This window comes from Merops nubicus, unplaced genomic scaffold (assembly GCF_000691845.1).
Source record: "Merops nubicus isolate BGI_N331 unplaced genomic scaffold, ASM69184v1 Scaffold22247, whole genome shotgun sequence".
Taxonomy (NCBI): Eukaryota; Metazoa; Chordata; class Aves; order Coraciiformes; family Meropidae; genus Merops; species Merops nubicus.
In genome coordinates, this window is record NW_008621269.1 from 1 (window position 1) to 13,479 (window position 13,479).

The window sequence follows — 13,479 nt, forward strand, 5'->3', positions numbered from 1 at the left end:
ATGATTCTATGATTCTATGATTTTGTAATATGCATTTAGAGAAATTTGCAGAGAGATGCAAATAACAAGCATGCACATGATTAGATGTGTATTAAGCAAAAGTAAATAAAGTTTTATTGATTTCATTCTGTATTGGCCTCCTCATGGAGGAATAATCATATCATACAATTGGAAGCCCAAAACATTTTCTCAACAGAGATACCCAAGAAAAATGTGTAGGCAGACTGAAAATTAACCCAGTGGCAGGGGTTACTCCTTAGTGCTCTGTCTAGCCTCAATTTCTTTTCCCTTTTAATCATCACTAAAGAACAGTCATCACCTCCTCTTTCTTTTTTTTTTTTTTCTCTCTCCTCCTTTCTTTTTTATCTCTTGCTGAAAGAATTCATAAAACCTTCAATGATAATTTAAGGGTCGTGTTTATTTTCTTAGTCTTAAGAAAAAAGTTAATTTATGCTTTGTGAAACAGTTACAAATGAAATTGTATTTAGTTACCAAATGTGCTGGCAAGAATTCACTGTGAATTCTAGAAAACCACTCAACGGATTCAAATTCAGTGTAACTTTCACTGAATATTTTGGCTTCGTACAATCGGGTGAAGGAGGATTAAGGGCATTGGTTCACTTTCCCATTTAAATGGGAAAGGAAAGATGTTGCATATTCCTATGTGGTGATCATTATGGCACAAGCAGGAGCAACTTTAAACAGCCGTGGAACAACACCTGCCTGGAAGAGAAAGGGAGGTGCTCACTATCGGTTATCCTCAGACTGAAGCGCTGTAGTAGCATTTAGTGGTCAGAACATATCGGTACCATAGGACACTGGTGCAGAGCGGCGGTTCTGCCTGTTCACATTCCTCAAAACACTAGAATTACTGGCTGTAGGGATTACCACTGCGGTAGCCTTACGTGCTCACCTATGCCATCCTGTGTGGGCTGCCTGCCTCAAGTCCATCACATTTCTGCCCCTTCTGTCTCTCCACAGAAGTGGAGTACCTTGACCTGCTTGGCTGCTTTGCTCCAGCACATAAGTGGCCCTGGGAGGCAGTGTGCCCGCCCCTAAGGGTCACTGCAAACTTGCTGCTCCTGGAGGGCAAGCAGAGGCCTGTGACCTCCCAGGTAGGACAAGACAACGTTCAGGGAGCCCTGAATCCTGACATGGATAAAGTCAGGGAGGGCAGGGTTCAACTGCCATGCTGTTTAAATATGCATCTCTTGCAGTTTAAATATGAACTACTATCAGCTTTTATCTCTGTATCATTTTAATCTGGATATCTTGTAATTTCCTCCTTAGGCTGCCAGAGTCCGACATGACAACACGTGTGCATGACAGAGGACTTCTGTGCATGGCAGGAACCGAGTATTGCCCCAGCCATCCTACATGACAGGACAACAGCAGTCCCATGCATCATGTAGACTTGCTGAAAACAGGAGGACGTGAGAATCTCTTCCTCTGCAGCCTGGGAGAAGGGAATGGGGGCAGCTGAACAAGTACCAGGGAAGTAAGAAAGCTTAGGGAGATGAGCATCCTCAGGTGGTCACACAGGAAGTCAAGAACACTTTGTGACTATGAGCATTTTATACACATTCAAGGTTGAATTTTCAGTCTCCAGTTGCCATACATAGAAAGGACATTCAAAAGCAAAACACTTTGAAAATGGTTTAGTTAAAAAGTGATGCTGGTTTAGTCTAATGATACTTGGACTAGTGAATTATTGATACAACTATTGGAATGTTACGTATTCAAGAAAGGCAAAATTTCACCCCCAGGTAAAGATTTGCTTTTCTATAATGAATGATAGTTCTTCATAAAAAGATAGGAACCAGTAATTTGAAATCTTGAGGATTCATGATCAGCATGAGCAGTCACACTGTAAGTATCCACACAAAGTCCCTTTTCTGGCCAAGGCAGTTTTGTTATGCAGTGAAAAAGACACTTATAAATCTTCATGAGGTCTTGGGAGCCCCTGTGATCACTCTTTGATGCCAGAAAGTCCTCTTACAATTGAGCCATAATGATGAAAATCAGGAGAAATAATACTTCCTGCTGGACCTCTCAGGAAAATGGCCAGCTTTGTTGCTGGAGGTTTTGAATTAGTACCAAGAGTTAGGTCATACAATTTAGTAAGGCTCACTGGTTTTGGGGAGTTGCCAGGATTTGAAAAAGACACCAGAAGGTATTCCTGGGGGTTTCTTTTCTGTTCTGCAAATATGCAGAGTTTAAGTGACCAGGATGCGTTATGATCATCAGGGACACACCCATGTTAGTCAGCAGCAGAAATAACTACTGCACATAGTCCTGGGCCAAAAAGTTATCTTTGCCAAAGCTATCAACAAGACTGAGAGTCTTTGTGGTAGCTTTGGCAAAGCTATCAAAAAGCTATCAAAAAGACAGTCCATGCAAGAAGAAAAATAAAATGGGTCTTAGCTGTCATGTTCTGTCTTACTGAATGTCTCAGGAACCAGAACACCAGCTACATAATAAGCCATGTACAGATGTACTGAACGCTGGACAGAGCTGGGCAGCAGTGGTCCCTCAACAGGTTCAGGAAGGGTAAGAAAGTTACATGAGATGTGTACACTTGTGTGAGTACACATGAGATAACATACATGTAAAATTTAAAAACTCAACTCATTTAGAACTTGTTAAATTGTCAAGATTGTCTGTTTAAACATAAAAATTTAACACAGATTTTAAATAATGTTTCTACTTTGGTAGAAAATGTGAAGGATAAAATTTTTGGGAAATAATTGTTGCACAAATGTCTCAAATATTACACAGTAATCAAGATAATTACTGCCATCTAGCAAACAAACTAATATAACAACTAATAATATCTAATGATAACTAATATAATTGCCAAATCTTCCAGTTCTGTATAAAAAAATGCATCACAGTTGAACTTAAGATGACCACATCATAGGATAGATGGGATCTATCCTGGGCCTACTATTCCACAGTTGGGAAACAATATTTTACTATGTGAATTCTACTTCAAAATACCTGTTCCAGACTCAGATTTCTTAGGTTCCCAAGAATGTATCTTCTTCAAAGACACAAAGGGAAAAAGAAAAATGCCACTGAAGCTTAACCTCTGTTTCTGAGGCAGAAAGAACCAAAAAAGCTGAGTATAGAAGCTGGTGTGAGATGAAGAAAAATTAGGATGACTATTTCTAAGTATACGTGCTGCTTTGGTACTGACGATTTATAAATTTTTAGCAGTGGACTAAAAAACTGCATCTAAGAAGCTTTATTAGTCTAGAAACACCTCCATACTGTAGCTTCCAAACCTACGGTCCGTTACATTTACTTTGTACCAATTCTTATTCTTTCTGAAAAAAAACAAGCATTACAGTTTAAGAAATAGAGAAATAATTTAAATTTGAAAAAAAATATTTCCTGAACTGAACCTTTTCTCACCATTTTTAACTGCAAATACAGCTGTATCTGTCAAGCCAAATCCCTCTATTTTTTAAATGAATTGCATCCATCTCGGACAGTTGTAGTTCAGTAACTTGTGATGATAATACCAAAACTCTTTCTGGATGTTGGCATGTCTGTTGCTTTATAAATTCAAACTATTCCATAGCTGAGAGTGTTCACAAAGATGGAAATACTACATAATTTATGCATGTTAACATCTATAATCACTTGTTACTGATTGTAAAAATTAGTTTTTTTTAGAAAGATTTCAAAAGATTTACAAGCAAATAATCCAGTAATCCCATTTTTAGTGACGGTCTTCCTCATAACTACCCAGGTGGATGTTCAGTCCCTCTGTGAAACTCAATATAGTACAAGAAAACAGTGAATTAAGCAATGTACACAATGCCACAGAAAAATATTTTTAGAAATCAGAGACGGTCACCTCAGATGTAATTAATAGGTTTAACTTTATGTTAATTTTATCCATACTATTTATACAGGATGTTAAATTCATACTACACATTACAAGTAAGTTCATAAAAACCAAATCCCCCCCAAATTTCTAAGTTTGTTTAAGAAAGTGTAGGTCTATGAGATATGGATCACAGTCCCTTGAAGAGCTAAATTGGATACCACGAGCAACCTAATTGCAGCATCAGAAGCAATCTGCACTGCAGACATGACCTGTAATATTAAAGTGGCTAAGATTTTTTTTCTAGATTAAAATTAGAACAGTCCAGCTGAATATAACTTGTGAGAATATCCTACAGCATCTGAAAGCCACAAAATATTTTTGCAGCCACAGAGACAATATCCAGATGTGTAGTCAGTGTCCACCTCTTAACAGCAACTCAGTTTTTAAAGAATTAAACTAGTAGAAATTGTAGATAACCATAATGGAATTTTAAATATATACTAATTTAATTGATATCAGCCTAACAAATATATGGCAGCTACCTGTGATTCAAAGTGGTGTTTGCAATGAGTTCTTATATTCATTAGCATAAGGGAAGAATTGAAACACAGAAACTATATTTAAAGCTTTTTTGATCTTTTGTCTGTTCTGCAGTGAAACATAAACAAAACAGGACATTGAGGTGCTCAAGCATGTCCGAAGAAGGGCAGTGAACCTAGTGAAGGGTTTAGAGAACAAGACTTGTACAAGCAGCTGAGGGTACTGGGATTGTTTGGTCTGTGGAAAAGAGGCTCAGGGGAGACCTTCTCGCTCTACAGCTCTTGAAAGGAGGTTATAGCAAGGTGGGGGTTGGTCTCTTCTCCCATGTAGCAAGCGATAGGATGAGAGGAAATGGCCTCAAGTTGCACAAGAGGAGGTTTAGATTGGATCTTGGGAAAAATTTCTTCAGTGAAAGGGTTGTCAAGCATTGGGACAGGCTGCCCAGGGAAGTGGTGGAGTCACCATCCTTGGAGGTATTTAGAAGACATATAAATGAGGTGCTTAGTGACGTAGTTTAGTGGTGGCCTTGGCAGTGCTGGGTTAATGGACTTGATGATTTTAAAAGTCTTGTCCAATCAAAATGATTCCTAGACTCTAAATATGTTTTCTTCAAGAATTACACGAGAAAAAAGTATTTTACCTAAGAGAACGAAACCTCATGCCAAAAAGCAAGCAGTAAGTTTTCATAACATCTTTCTGAACTAGGGCCTTCAAGTTAGTTTCTACGCAGAAACTGTGTGGGTCCTTAACCTTTTTACTAGTCTGTAATCTTAATGTCATGATCTAACATATTCTTAAGTTAATGAAAGTCTCTTACTGGTCCAGGTCCCAAGCAACAGGAAAAAACGGTTCTGGGTACAGTTAGAATTTGTAAAAAATAAAGAGGTGCTCTATGGAACAAAGAATGAAAAAGAAACTTCCTTCCTCTTTCGTATTTTAAAGCTGTTAGGATATTCGCTAATATCCCCTCTGAAATAATTTCTTTGAAATCACACAAGAAGATAAAAAATACAACCCAAGCACAGTGCTTTCTCTCTCTAGTCTAATATTTAACAAAAGGAGAATATCATTAAGATGGAGCAAGTGGTAATGAATGTGAAAGAATTTTATCATATTATTTTTATCATCTCAAAAGTCTTTTTCAATGGATGACTATTCACCTGAATGTTTTATAAGAAATTCTATTTTTGCCTATTTAAATATAACCTACTTAAATGTATACAAATATTTACAGTTGGTCTGCCTAAATGTAATAGCTCTGGATTTTTTTGTTTATATTTTATAACATCTTATTAACCTAAGAGGTACTGAACTCACACCTTTTCCCTCCTCCATGCCATTAATGAAATACTATATTTGTCCTTGCAGATTAAAAATATCCTACAAGATGTTACGATCTTTCATCATTCCCATAAAGTAAACCCTACCTTAATACAATCTAACCCTAGAATTACAAAACTCACATAAATGATTTTTTAAAATTCAATTTAACATCAATCAAAATGTAGGTTTCTAATTATTTGATTTTCTCAGGCCTATTTTACATATTTCATAGATCTCACTAATTCTAAAAAATGTGTTTTGTACAAAATGAAAATTTGTTCAGGACCTCCTCATACTCTTCAAGGGGATAGAGTGTAAAATGTCATTCTGAAAGAACCAAGAAATGCATTTTTGTTCTCTCCAATTACTAAGTGGGGAATGCCTCTGTATGAACTGTCAAAGGCAAGACTGATGAACAACATTTAAGAATAACATTTCTTTCTGTTTTTATCTGCTGAACTAAACTGCACTCTTTCTGCATTCTAAACTAAAACTCTTTAAACTGTATACTACTGGGCTGAATTATAGAGTCATGTCTTGTGGCAGTTGGTCAAATAAATGCTACAAATGACAGCTGCATATCCTGAAAGATACTGCCTCACTCAGCACTGAGTTCTGGAGGTTGTGCCAGCGGAGAAATATCAATTTTCTTGCTGTGGAGACTGCCAGCACATTCACCTGGCCTCCAACATTTTGCAAAAGTAAATGCAGGCAGTATCTCAGATGCTGTTTTTGGGCTTTGAGGAAAACTAATACTGAAAGGTATGAAACTCAAATTTAATATAAATTACCTAAACCCAAAAATTTGCTTAAGCACTTGCAGGTCTCCCTTTTAAGTTGATATTGCCTGCAGCTCTGTTAAAGAATGACTCGAGCGTTGTCGCTAAGCCAATTCTCATGCTTGGGAACGTTGAGCTGAGGTTTCGTGCAGTCCAGCTCGTCTCCCAAGGAACACGTGGGGAGCACAAGAGTGGCGCTTGGGCCAGTTACATGGTGGGATTCTAATCCCCCTGTGCTGCTCCAGGCCTGCTCTGCTGCTTGACTGTTCTCACAGAGGAGCTGCTTCCTCAATACAAATTGTAACAAATTGTTACACCAATTTTACTTTCTGGCAAAAGAGCTAGCTTGAGCTAACTGCTGCAAAGGTGCAGGCTGTGCTCTAAGAATACTGGAAACCACACTGCTGTTGGGGCATCACTCAACTGAAGAGGTAAGATGAATGAGTTAAGGAAGCACATCTTAACTGTATAGAGTATTTATAAGGATAAAATAATCAGAAAACATATTTGGAAAAGGCATTAAGCAGCACTATGATTAAATGCCTTTAGCTTTATATCATCATAGTTTTGTGGCATTTCATTATGCTTTAAAAAAAAAGCCAAACATTTTCCTTTATTCATGCCTCCAATTCTCTGCTCACTTCTGGCTCTTTAACAATAATCCTTAACCTCTAAAGCAGTAGCTGCATGTTAACCCATGCCTCTGCCTTTCCAGCACCTCATGATGCCTATGAATTCCTAGGCAAGTCAAGTGCCTGACAGCTGTGAAGTGAATGCCAGAGCAGTGTGGAGACTGACAAAGCCAACGAGGATGTTTTGGACCAGTGGTTGAACAGCAGACATGGACAGAAGAGTCTGAAAAGGGCTGAGAGCATGCTTAGAGCCCTCTCCCATGTGGGCCCTAATCACCATTCTCTGATCCTCCCACTGTTATAATCAGCAGAGGGAATGAAGATCAAGGAAGATCACTAGCTCTCAGTCAAGTTGCTACAGAAAAAAAATCAGTAAAGGAACAAGAGTTTCTGCCTGAAGCTGGACAACAGGAATTAGATGAAGAATTCTAGAGTTACCTTACAAAGCTTAGCAGAATAGCCTAAGAGAAAGATGCATTTGGCAGAGAAGAAGAAGTAAATTGAAAAATTAATATTGAACAGGAAGCACTTTGGCAAAAGGTTCTGACAGTTATCGTTAGCCTTAGAGCAGGCATGTTTCCATAGGTTCAGAAGCCTTCCCTGTCACAGAAGGCTAAATTAAGTTCCATCAAGTAACAGGATCCTTAGCAGGAAATACAGTCCAACCACAATCTTCAATCATCTAACAGTAGCAAAGTAAAAGAAAACAGTATTATTCATTCGGAAAAGAAAACGGATGAAATAACTTAGTTCTGTTATCTCACTTAACTGCTAAGTGCAATTTGAAACTAAATACCCTAATCCCCACCATGTACCGTGCATTGGTTTGGTTCACGGCCAGTTTAACATTTATCCCCAGTGCACATCTAGATGTGCTCAAATACTCTTAAGAGTCCAAACCAATGATTGGTTCACTAGACTGTCTGGAACCACAAATTAAATTACATTTCAGATTATTTTAAGAATGAAGTACCAGAACAAAGATAAGAAGCCAAATACTGCAGGGGTTCTCTGCCTCCAAACATAGGTTAGAAGCATTGTTTTTGGGCCAACAAAAGGTGTTCCAAGGTGTTCATTCTGGTAATAGTCAAAGGACAGAAACTGCTTCAAGGACAGTTGATGCCTGATGATCCACAAATGCTCTGACAACGTGCCTCAAAGAGACAGGGGCTCTCACCAGGGTCATTAAGTAGTGGGAAAACTGTCCTTTAGCCAGCCCATCTAATTACCTCTGTAGCTCAGAAAAGGAGAAAGCATGATCTCCTCTGTCCCTATTACCTTAGAGGATAGTCCTAGGACTAGCCATGCTCTGTATCAGACTTTTCTTCTAGACTTTCAGCTTTGGAGATTTGCTAACGAGTGGTGCTCTAGCTTCATGGGTTTTGGAGCAGTTATACAAGCTCAGTCATCTTGCTAAAAAAATTCCTGAAGACACCACTGTGTCACTCTCCCTTTGTACATTTTCAAAACTAAGGATCAGAACACTTAGATAAAGCATGTTTCTCTGTAAGAAAATACCCACCACAGGACAGAGGAAATTTCCTACTGAAAGTCTTCAAAAGCAATCATTGCATAAGCTAAATTCTTGACAAGCATAAGCTAGTTTTTTGCTAAGAAAGGTTGGACCTTGATCCTTGAGGTCCCTTCTAACCTGGTATTCTATGATTTTAAAGACAAAAAAGGAACAGTCTAAGTACAGAGAAAGGCAATGTAACAATGAACCCTGGCTGGTATCCACAAACAAAACGGGGGAAAAAAAAAACCACAAACAGGTCCTCAAAGAATTTTAAAATAAAGCACCCAAAAGAGAACAACTAAATCTCAGTCGTTCTTAAAGCTAACCATTATAATTACCTAACACCACAGAAAAGAGTCTAGAAGAGTTACGCATTAACGGGTCTTCTGACAGAACACAAACTCGTACAGAAAATAAACCCCACCTGAGAAAGGTACATCTCCTAGAACAGTGGAGCTCCAGCCCCTCCACAGGGAAAACCATCCATCTGTAGCCACTTTACTCCTTACACTCATGTACAGCTGCTTCTAAGTCTTCTAAGAAAGCTCAAATACATATGACCTCATCTACTTCCACAAAAATAGACGATGAAAAGGAGAAACAAAAGTAAGAAAATATAAAAAGAAATTCAGTCCCTTTATGTCATAAAGCAGTAAAAACAGTACAAGTCCAATTTTAATTTTCCCTGTAATTACCTCTGTAGCTTCCTTTGTAGAAAATAAGTTTATTATTAGATTCACCACAGAACAGACTTAAATTAAACTGTCCTTGGTAGAAATCTGAACTATAAAATTTTAAACAAATGTAGTGAAAGTGTAACAGCAAAAATAAATCACGTTATTCCAGGATAGAAGTTGCCTAAGAAATACTGGGTAATTACAATATTTTTTCCTATGCTTAGCTCCATGTAATATCCCTCATTTAAAGCCACAGCAAATTTACTTTTAAAGCAAAACAACAAAAGACAAGCCAGGTAAACAGCATACAGGTACTTTATTTCAGTTTTCTCTTTAAAAACATGACAACTTACATCTGCTTAAAGAACTTTGCAAGAACTGGAATGTGTTCATCATCCTTTCTCAGTCTATATTTCAGAGCTTCACTCAGTTAGTCATAGCAGATAAAATAGATTACTGTGGTAGGAAGTCCCATTATTCTGAAATGTAAGTGTGGGAACCTAAATTAATACAAGGAAAACAGGAGCATAAAGTCAATCGTCTTGTATGGGAATTTTGCTTAAACAAGCACAAGCTGAATTTCCAGCTGCATGTTATAACGGATGATGAAAAAGCATTAATCTCATGGCTTTGATTCACTGCCTCTAGTTCAGAATTTCAAATTAATGTATGGCAATCATATTTCTGTGTTACGACTGTGTCAGTATTGCACATGCCACCATCACCAAAAACCAGTGAAGACTGTCATGCTTGGAAAACCAACAAGTCATAGTTCAGGTCTTCTTTTAAAAACAACATCCTTCTCTCCAATCAAGAAGCTGGTTCTTCTCTGCAGGAGTACAGGACACATATTGAAGAAAAAACTATCTGTCATGGTTGAAATACAGAGCTCTTAGTTCGGTTAGATCCTAAAAGTCTGTATTTTGAAACTGCCACATGCTACAGGTTAAATAACTAGACCTGAGCTCACCATGCTATTTTTTTTGGTTGCATACTAACTAAGCAATGTGTGCAGATCAAAAGCATAGCTGTGCTTTCCCACGGGGCGCTTTGACTTGGAACAAGAGAACTGTAGCACAACACTTCGTGTCTTAAAAGGTATGACTTTAATATATATGTTAGATCCGACCACTTTCTCAGACTGCTTATGGAGGAAGACATAATTATAGAGGTTTTAATTACTATCCATACTAGGCTATTATGAATAACAAGATACAACAAATTTGTGCTGTTTAGCCTAAAGAGAAGACCAGAAGGGAATTTAGTGTTTAATTATGTAAATTGCTTGTTAGTAACAAGCTAGGAGAGCAAACATGGACCAAGGACTGGCATCTGTAACCACCACAGTCAGCCCTGTGATTCAATGGTGCCACCTCTAAAAGACAGAATGAAGTCTGATATTTCTCCCAACTACTGAAAATGTATCACAGAAGTTGCAAGAAGAAATCTTAAGATCTGGTAGAAATTATACTGTCTTTAGATGTTTCTGATCAAACCAATTAAATCATTACCTGTAACTTCAAAATTTACAATTATTTTAAAATCACATAGAAATAAACATTTGTTTGTCTAAATAATGGAGTAAATTTTTAAACAGTAACAAATACTGTTACCAAAAAAAGAACATTCAGCTTACAGTGTTGGGGAAAGTCCACTTCACAGTGACTTAATTCCCTCTATTTGAATATTTTTCACAAATGCATCCAAAAAATAGAACCAGGCAAAGAGCAAGAATTAACTACAAAGCTTCTGTACTCAGTAGCATATTTTAGCTGGCAGAACACAAAATCAATAAAACGGCTTCTCATTCTAAGATCCCAGTTTTGTGACTGCTGATGCCAGCTAGCATATTGCCACGAGCCGGCAGACGGCAGCTGCCGGAGGTCAGGGTGGCGGCTTCCGCCCCTCGGAGTGAGGAGAGCTGCGAACATGACCAGGATGTTCGTGCAGGATCCTGTCGCAGAGGGAAGGTCGAAAACACCCTCTCACCACGCACATAAAATATCACTGAGGCCAATAGTCAATGAACAAACCGTTTGATTTATTTAGAAACAACGCCAATAAAAACTTAAGGTTCAAGATGGGTAATATGTAGATGTCAAAGGAAAAACCCAGAGGGGTAGGATTGGTGAAAGGAAATGGGGGGACTAAGCCAAAGTGAAGGACTAGAATCATCCAGGAAAGAAAAAGGTGGTTTTCTCAGGGCAGAGTGTGAGTGGATACACACAGCCGGATTACTGGCTCTGAATTCACCCAAGATGGCATCGGTCGGAAGTTGCAGTGGATGATGGGATATGTAGTCCTTGACAGAAATGATAGCGGGAAGTCCCGAGGTCCTCTGGGAAATGTAGTCCTCGGCAGCACAGTGATGACCTGGATGGTTGCAACACCAGTAATGGCGACAAGACATGGTCTATTAAATAGCCTGACTGGAAAAAATGGAGCTTTGAGAGGAAGTCACGAAATCCCAAAAAGTCCTAATATGATTTAACAAAAGAGACAGTTAAGAGAAAAAAAAAAAAAGACAGAAAATGCCATACTAGCATTTTGTGTTTTCTTCAGACAAAGGATTCTGTACGAGTTAGATGTTTATCTCTACCTTCAACACATTTACAATACAGGAAGATATAGATAAAAGACTGGAAAAAGGATGTAACTAAATCAAATGTCTGAGCTGCATGTTTATATACCTTGCTAATTAGATGGGCAAATAGAGCAGAACATTTGTATAGTCCTATCACTGGAAACCTACACTGTCCACTGCAATTTTCTTTACTGCACAACTATCCAGCACTGATTTTTTTAGAACAGATGAAAGGAGATCCAATAAGAGTCATTCTTTATGAATCACCTTGTCATGGTAAAAATGGGCATAAAATCACGTCAGTTAGAAAACTAAACAACTTTCTAAAAATTATTGAAAAATTCAAACCTATGAAGTAATTAATCTTCTTAAAAAATAAGAGATGGGGCTTGGACCACCTCTCTGGGCAATGTGGGCCAGGGTCTCACCATCCTCACAGCAAACATTCTTAGATTTAATCTAGATCTGTCCTCTTTCTGTTTGAGGATACACACCTGGAGTGTATTTTTTATGATATAGAATCATAGAATGTTTTGGGTTGGAAGGGCCCTTAAAAATAACACTGTAATACTGTTAGAGAAACCTTTTGCATGAACACTTCATTCTTCTCAGAAATTTAATTCTGAAAAATCTTGAATTATGTGCACAGAGTCAAACAAAACTTGATTAATGAAGCAGCATCACAGTGTCTGACAGGAAGTCTGCTTCAAATGTCTGAGTAAAATGCTAGTCCTACGTGTTTCAATGGACACAGAACTTGACACAGGCCCTTAACTTTAAAGCACTATCTGGATTGTTAGTTCAGCTCAGCAGCATACTGGGAGAGCTGTGGACAGAAGAGCTGTAAGCAGGTACAGAAAATCAGTACCTGCCATCAACAGCTTTTGGCAATATAGCTCAAGTGGGGAAAATAAAATCATACAGCCAGTATCCTGCGAGGAGAGCTGTGCAGCTTCCCCCTTTTTCATTTTAAGGAAGGAAAATGCGTTTTCTTGTAGATAGTAGAAGGTATCATTAATCACCACAGAAATTACACAGTGTAACCACAAGAACACCCTCTCAAATGATAACCGATTCTTCTAGAACTTGAAAAAAAAAAATTTACAGGATGCTACTTAAAAATGTTTTCAATGTACGGATTTATGTAAATGTAAAACGTTCTAACCAATGTCCCTTTGAAATGTCCAGGTTTTTTATACCAGGCTTTGCTGTCCCCATTCTTACAAACACATATGTGACCCATAAGGCCATTAGAGTATACAAAACACTTTCCTAATATAAGAAATCTATACATAAATAAAAAAAATATAGTTAATGCTTGTAAGATTGTTCTTATTCAGCAGCAATTTGTAATTGGATACAATGGCAACACAGTTTTATCTCTGGTTAAACACAAAGAGGCAAAGTAATCTTGGAAAGTCAGTGATGACAAATTAGGTAAAAGGGAAGACTAAACAAATGTACTCCTCAAATGAATGCCAGACTAAATGAAACCACCCTCACAGGCTCCAGAAGACATGTTTATGTCGCTGCCTTCTGCTGAAGGCTACAACAACACATGACCTGAATGTTGTGGTGAGCAGAGCCCGC

The 13,479-nt window shown here is 38.0% G+C and overlaps 1 protein-coding gene across 1 annotated transcript; it reads right to left on the minus strand.

The window, feature by feature from the left end:
- Positions 1–621: 621 nt before the first annotated feature.
- Positions 622–13,175, minus strand: SLC25A40 (solute carrier family 25, member 40; the record flags this gene model as incomplete). Its single annotated transcript, XM_008944429.1, is given in 6 exon segments — positions 622–723; positions 3,706–3,767; positions 9,053–9,132; positions 9,659–9,784; positions 10,942–11,013; positions 13,059–13,175. Coding segments are annotated over 6 exon segments (559 nt in total), but the record flags the coding sequence as incomplete, so codon positions are not given.
- Between the last annotated feature and the right edge of the window lie 304 nt (positions 13,176–13,479).